The sequence below is a fragment of the Pelodiscus sinensis genome, chromosome 3 (genome assembly GCF_049634645.1).
Source record: "Pelodiscus sinensis isolate JC-2024 chromosome 3, ASM4963464v1, whole genome shotgun sequence".
Classification (NCBI taxonomy): domain Eukaryota; kingdom Metazoa; phylum Chordata; order Testudines; family Trionychidae; genus Pelodiscus; species Pelodiscus sinensis.
This window is the reverse complement of record NC_134713.1, coordinates 170869165-170875873: the sequence shown is the minus strand read 5'-3', so window position 1 is coordinate 170875873 and position 6709 is coordinate 170869165. Positions and strand designations below refer to the sequence as shown.

The 6709-nt window shown below is 48.6% G+C and overlaps 2 protein-coding genes across 2 annotated transcripts in view; one reads left to right on the top strand and one right to left on the bottom strand.

The window, feature by feature from the left end:
* Positions 1-223: 223 nt before the first annotated feature.
* TBCC (tubulin folding cofactor C) lies at positions 224-2616 on the bottom strand. Its single transcript, XM_075925437.1, has one exon. It carries the CDS (start codon positions 2572-2574, stop codon positions 1489-1491), a length of 1086 nt encoding a protein of 361 aa, XP_075781552.1. The 5' UTR covers positions 2575-2616; the 3' UTR covers positions 224-1488.
* Positions 2617-2643: 27 nt separating this feature from the next.
* Positions 2644-6709, top strand: part of BICRAL (BICRA like chromatin remodeling complex associated protein) — a 95003-nt gene continuing 90937 nt past the window's right edge. The window contains exon 1 of the mRNA XM_075925436.1: positions 2644-2691. The gene's annotated coding sequence lies outside the window, so the exon portion shown is untranslated. The remainder of the gene's footprint in view (positions 2692-6709) is intronic.

Sequence of the window (6709 nt, the reverse complement as noted above, 5' to 3'; positions counted from 1 at the left end):
TTTGCCCGGGGCGGGGGCGGGGGGCTGCTGCTCTAGCCCCTACCAGTTAACTGGAACCAATCAGTCTCCCTAACTAAGGAGGAGGCTTACCTGTTGACTTGTTACATCCTTAGTTTGTATCGAAATATAGAACTACAGCAGAAGTGAAGAGTGCTTTATTATCAGAGCAAGAATAATTAAATTAGGGAAAAAGGCACTTTGGTAAAGAAATGTAATTCATCACTCCTTTATAGGCTATTTATTAGACACAAATTTTAGAAGTAACACCTCATTTAGAGATACAGTAGGCACTGACTATTTTCTTTGAACATATTTATGAGTGCCAAAAAAAGAAAAGTTTCAACATCTGCAGAAAATTAGACACAGGACTGAGGTAAGTACATTTGCAAAAGAACATTCATGGTATTAAACCTGAAACTATCCAGACATTTTTAAGTTAGTATAAATAAAGTGCAAAAATACCTTAAATCCAATCTTTCATTTAAAAGTTAACTTTTAACAACTTAATTCTGAAAACAAACAGTGAATAGACAAGCTACTTGCTCTGAAAACAGCCAACTAGTTAAGAGTACCTTGACAGATACGGTTTTTGAGTGATTATACATTTGTTTGTTTTAGGACCTTACACTTTAAGACAAAGCAGGGATTGCTTTGTTTGCTTGGGGCGGGGGGGGGGGGGGGGGGGACAGAAAGGAGGAGAAAGATTGGGTAGGTAAGGCAGTGTTTATATTTAAGTAGTTATATGTTCTAATATTTTAGAGTAGAGATATTCCTGTGTTGTAATGTTATGATGAATGATCTCTGAATAAGAAAATTTGAAACAGAACTACCACAGCCTTATACCAATATCTCCTAGTTAAGTAAGCAACTCCTCTTTCAAAGGAAGATCCTATATATAGGGTGTTGTTTTTTTGTTTTTTTTAACTGAAAGGACAAAAACAGCAGACTATTCCATATGGTCTTCTAATGTAAGCATATAATGCTGCAAAATGTATAATATGCCTCTGAAAGACTGCTACCACATCATAAGAGGCTTTGATAAATAGCCCATGGAATTACAGAAGTGAAGCCAGTGAATCAAGAGTTTATATTTAAGATTCTTCCTCTTTGATTACACCCAAAACAACCTCTCTAAACTAAACTCCTCCCTAAACACCTCACTGGAATTCAACCCTTTTGGGCACCTGTACTGTATTACTAGATCAAGTCCCCGGTGGTATCAACCATAATGCATTGCATACCTTATGTATGTATCTCTGTGTATATACACTTCTTTGTGACTATGCATATCTTATGTATGTATCCTCTAAGAACTTGTTTAGACTACTTTTACCACAGGTTAACTGATTGCCAATTAATGTTTGTTTTATAATGAATCACTGTGAGTTGTATTTGTAGCTATGCTAGGACTTGCTGAGCAGTCACAAGATGCCTCTAGTCTCAGAGAGCCCTTTTGGAGGAGGAAGACTTTTCCTTTGCAGCCCCCATTCAGTCCCACTGGGTGATTCTCTCCTGCTCAGGGATCACACTCCAGTTGGGTGAGGCTTCATCTCTGGCCAGCCAGTCAAAGTCATCCACCAGGTTCCAGTTGTTCCTGCCTCGGTCCAGGCCGGAGGACTCGTAGTCATCCTCGATACCAGGGTAGCTCCAGGGGTTGGGGGCAAAGCGGATACCGCTGCAGTCCTCCAGCATAGCCCGGCTGGTCACTTGTACGTACAGCAGGGTGTCGCGGGTGCGGTGGGTGCGGAGCTGCTGACAGGCCAAGGCCAGGACGCAGCCGCTACAGCCGTCCACCACTACGGAGGTGGAGACGGGCCCACAGAGCACGGTGCAGCCGCGGCAGTCCCGCACCCGGAGCGTGTTGGGGTTGCCGCGGAGCCGCACTTGGCAGTCGCTCAGCTCGGCCAGGAGCACGTCGCGCTGCAGCAGCTCGGACGGGCCAAGCTCCAGCCTCTGGGCCTGGGCCCCGCTGAAGCCGCACAGCGGGGGGCCGCTCCCCTCGCCCTCCGCCGGGAGCGGGCCGGCCGGGGCGGGCGGCGGGGCGGGTGCCGCGGGGAGCGGGCCGGGCGGCGGGGCAGATCCCGCCTCCTTCTTGCGGGCGCTGAAGGCGAATCGCTTCTTCGGCTGCAGCTGCTGGCGCCCGGCCGCGAGGGCCTCCTGGAGCCGGCCCAGCGCCTCCTGCCCCTGCCGCACCTCGTAGGGCGCGAGGAAGCGGACGCTGTCGGTGAGGAGCTTCTGCAGCCCCTGCAGCCGGGCGGCCGCCTCCTCCACCGCCTCGGCCCCAGCCGGGCCGGGCCCCAGCAGCGCCTCGATGGCCGCCCGCTCCCGGGAGAAGGCGGCCGCGAAGAACCCGCTCTGCTCCTCCTGCACCGCCTGGGCCGCCTTCTCCTGCCGCCGCCGCTCCGCCTCCCGCTGCCGCTCCGCCTCGCGCCGCTGCAGCCGCTCCGGCACCGCCACCGGCCGCGGCCCCAGCGAGGCAGCGCTACAGCCCGCGGCGGCCGGGCCCCGTTCGGCCGCTGCTGTCTCCATCTTCCTTCCCGTCCCGCTCTGCCCTGCACTAACCGGCCTGCTCATTGGCTCCCGGCACCCGGGGCTGTGTCCCCGCCCTCGATTGGCGGCCGGCCCTTCAGGAGGGGGAGGGGGCGTGGCCTCGAGTGTTTTTAAAGGGGCCGGCGCCTCTCTGCGGGACGGGTGAGTCTCGGCATTAGATGAGCCCGACTGCGGGTTTGTTGTTACTGGCCTTCCGAAATTAGAGCCAGGCCGTAAATAACCCCGCGTGACCCCCTCCCCCACCTGCGCGCGCGCGGGGGCCGGCCCCCGCTGAGCCGGGCGGAGGAGGAGGCCGCGCGCGCTGGCGGCAGCAGGTGCGCGCGCGGCTCTCCTGGCTGCGGCCGGGCCGGCAGCGCGGCGTGGCCCTGCTCCTGCGCTCGGGCCCCGGCCGCGCCAGGCTTCCTCCGCCAGCACAGGCCCGGGCTGGGGCGAGGAGACGGAGCCTCGGCTCCCTCCTCTGGGGGCCTCGCGTCCAGGCGCTGTGGAGGCCTAAGCCGGGTCCTTCTGTCCCGCTGCCGCAGCGCCGCCGGCCACGGGCGTGGGAGGGAATCCGCTGAGAGCGGCCTGGGCCTGGCCCAGGGGCCGGGCAGAGCTAAAAATCCCCAGTGCAGGCCTGCTCCGCCTGCCTGTATTGAATCTGAGCCTGAGGGATGCGCTGCGGGGGGGTCTCTTCCCCCCCCCCCCCGACCCCGGTTGATTTTGTTGTAAATAATTTGCAGTTCGAGGTGTCGCCGTGACTTGAGCAAAATAAAGTCTGGCCTGATCCGGCGATGGCTGCTCGCTGAATTATTGTTGTTCGTTATGATGTGTTGTGACTGTGTTGGCATTGTAGAATACAAAGAGGAAGGTCTGGACAAAATAAATGGGCCCATATTAAAAGTGCTATCAGACAGAGTAAAATTTAAGGTACCTCCTCCACTCTCAAAGTGGCATCGGTGAGACCAAGATTTCTCATACTTCCTGCACTAAATTTCACCTGGTGCAGTCTGATATGTGTGTAGTGCAGCCTTACAACTATGTCCATGGGTCAAGTGACTTTTTCCAAAAGCCGAATAGAGTATTTGGATGCCCAAATAAATAGGGATCGAAGTAGCCATTTATACTGCAAATGCTCGGTTTCCAGGATTGCAGCTGTGTTTTTCATGATAGGATTCCTTGAGTGCTTTGTTCAGAAGAGAAAGTGCAGGTGAAGGGTGTGCATGTGGATCCTAATGTGCCTAGCGTTAGGAAGGTGTTGGGAAAAACATAGAACTTCCAAGGATTTATTTCAGGGTATTTTTTTTTCTTTTTACTTCATTTCCTAAGTTTATTTTACAGTCCAGGGATATTTCTCAGGTACATTTGCTGCTGAGGCTACATAAATAAATTAAACCAGCTGGCTTCCCAGTGGTCACTTGTCACATGATTTGGCAAGTCTCAACAGAACATAAATTTTTTGTAAACTAATATTCTATAACTCAAAGTTTATATAGCATGAGCAAGATTGTTTAATAATAAAATAACTCTGTGTTGAATTTTACCACTTGTCATTTTCCTATATACATGTGGCAAATGCTTAAAATAATACTAAGACCCACTCCCCAGCTACCTCACAAACAATCCATTTAATTGAAAATGTGAAATTCTCGAAGGTGGACAGGGTTTGATATCTTTTATATGTAAAATACCTGTTTTTTTGTCTGCTATAACTGATTGCTTGTCAGTTAAGGAGTGGACATTGAATCTTAACTGACTTCTTTGCAAACTATAATATATTGTGCATGTTCAGAAGCTTCAGGGGGTAGCAGAGTTAGTCTGTACAGAAAAAAAACAAGAAATGGTCTGGTAGCACTTTATAGATGAACAAAACATGTAGATCCGGGGTCACCAACCAGTAGATCGTGAGCTACAGGTAGATCTCAGGGGCTCTAAGAGTAGCTCTTGAGCCCTCTCTGAACTGCGTGCCTGCACAGTACATTTACATTAGATTTCCTCATTTGAGGAGCAGCTACTCACTGAGCAACAACACAGGTGAGTAGCTGTGAGGAATGGTGGGAGGTCGGGAGGGCTGAAACACCCCAGCCAGCTGACTGTGGCTTTCAGCTGAAAGAAGCTGCCCCACGCTCCAGCTGATCGGCGGCTTCTCCTCTGTGCCTGCCCAGGTGGAGCTTGGTGCACCCTGGCTGAGCGTCATGGCCAGCTGGCCGGGCAGCTACTTCTCTTGCCTCCAGCCCAGCTGCCCTGCGCTCAGCCCAGGGAGGCTGCGTCTAGCTCCAGCTGTGCTGGAGCAAGCTTCCCAGGCTGAACGCAGGATCACAGATGCCCATCTGATGGACTGTATACGACTAGCAATCTCAGACTACAACCCAGACTTCAAGACACTGGCAGATACTGTTCAGTCACAGGTGTCACACTGAGACTTTGTTATTGGAAGAAAAAATATATAATTATCAATACTTGATTTTAGATTTACAAAATAGCAGAGAAGAAAATGTATAAATGTAAATGCTTCATTTGACACTTAAATAGCATGAATTAAAAACAGACCATTTATTTCATAACTATAAATGTGATTTTAATTTTATATATTGCATAATTTAAAAATAAACTGTTTAACAGTGTGTATAAGGGCTGGGGATAGCAAGTGATGGACAGGAGTCAAGAGGGGGGGGGGCTTCAAGGAAGGGTGGGGCGGTAGATCTTCACCTGTTCTGAGACTTAAAAAGTGATCTTGGGTGTAAAAAGGTTGGAGACCACTGATGTAGATGGTATCATGAGCTTTCGTGGGCATAACCCACTTCTTCAGATGATGGGAGTTCTGATCATGTGCAGACCCAAAATAAATAGGAGAGAAGGGGAGAGAGAAAAAAAGAAATGGGGTGGGAGACAGGGAGCAGGTTCAAACAGCTTTTTCTGTAGATTCCTGTCAGGAAGGCTACTATCAATTGACTTTGATTCTTATCTGCTTTGTTTTGACTACCCAATCTTCAGAAACTCACTGATTCTCTTAACCCCCCTATTTTCTATACCCTCTGCTCCCTGTCTCACACCCCCCTCCTTTTTTTTCTCTCCTATTTATTTTGGGTCTGCACATGCTAAACTCAGAACTCTGGTTATCTGAAGAATTGGGCTGTGCCCACGAAAGCTCATGATACCATCTACATGTTTTTTTAGTCTATAAAGTGCTTTCAGACCATTTGTTGTTTTTTTTATAATATATCTGTTTTTTGGTGAGGGTGTGTTTGATTTCTGTGTCAAAAGTAAAATTATCGTATAAGCTACTAGGGAATATCTGTCAAGTATCAGAGGGGTAGCCGTGTTAGTCTGAATCTGCAAAAGCATGCATCTGATGAAGTGGGTCTTTGCCCACGAAAGCTTATGCTCCAACACTTCAGTTAGTCTATAAGGTGCCACAGGACTCCTCACTGCTTTTAGGGAATATCTGAATCTTGTATGTAGTAAAGATAACCCATTTTGGGCCATAGAAGAAGGGGGTAGTGAATTGCCCATCTTATTTTGCAAAAACTAAGTTTTAAAGTGTCCTGGATTCCAACTGAGAGGGGAGTAGTGGTGGAACCATTCCTTTTGGTGTTATGATATAAAAATTGAAGGATGACTGTCTAGTAAGATAAGTACTTTGCAGCAGGTTGGTAAGCATGAGGCGAAAGTAATACTGACACTGACACAGTAATTGCAGTGGAGTCACATTGCTTTCCTGTAATTGATTTCTAGCATAGCAGAGGTAATAGTCTATTCAGATGGAATATAAAAGGGTAATGTAGTGTTTTAATGCATTACAGCACTTAGCTATCTCAACACTGCAGACTTAATGGGTCTAGAATTCTGCTTCTAAAGGGAACATAAGAGTTTTTGAATCTTTATAAGTAATATCTCATGTTTTTGGAAAAAGAGTATGTATTGAACCTCTCTAGTCTGGCACTCTGGTCTGGCAGCATCCATGGTTCAACATGAGTTTAGTTAGCTGGATGTCCACTTATCATGGATGTGACCAAGTTTCCCACAGTCCCATAAAGTTTGTTTACAGCCACCAGACCTGGCTCTCAGTGTTCTGTGCTGCTGTTTATGTCTAATTTGCCCCTAAATGTTTTCTAAGAGCCCAGTAAGCAGTAAGGATGTAAGTGTGTAGTTCGTAATGTGATTAACCAATAAGCCTGGGTTT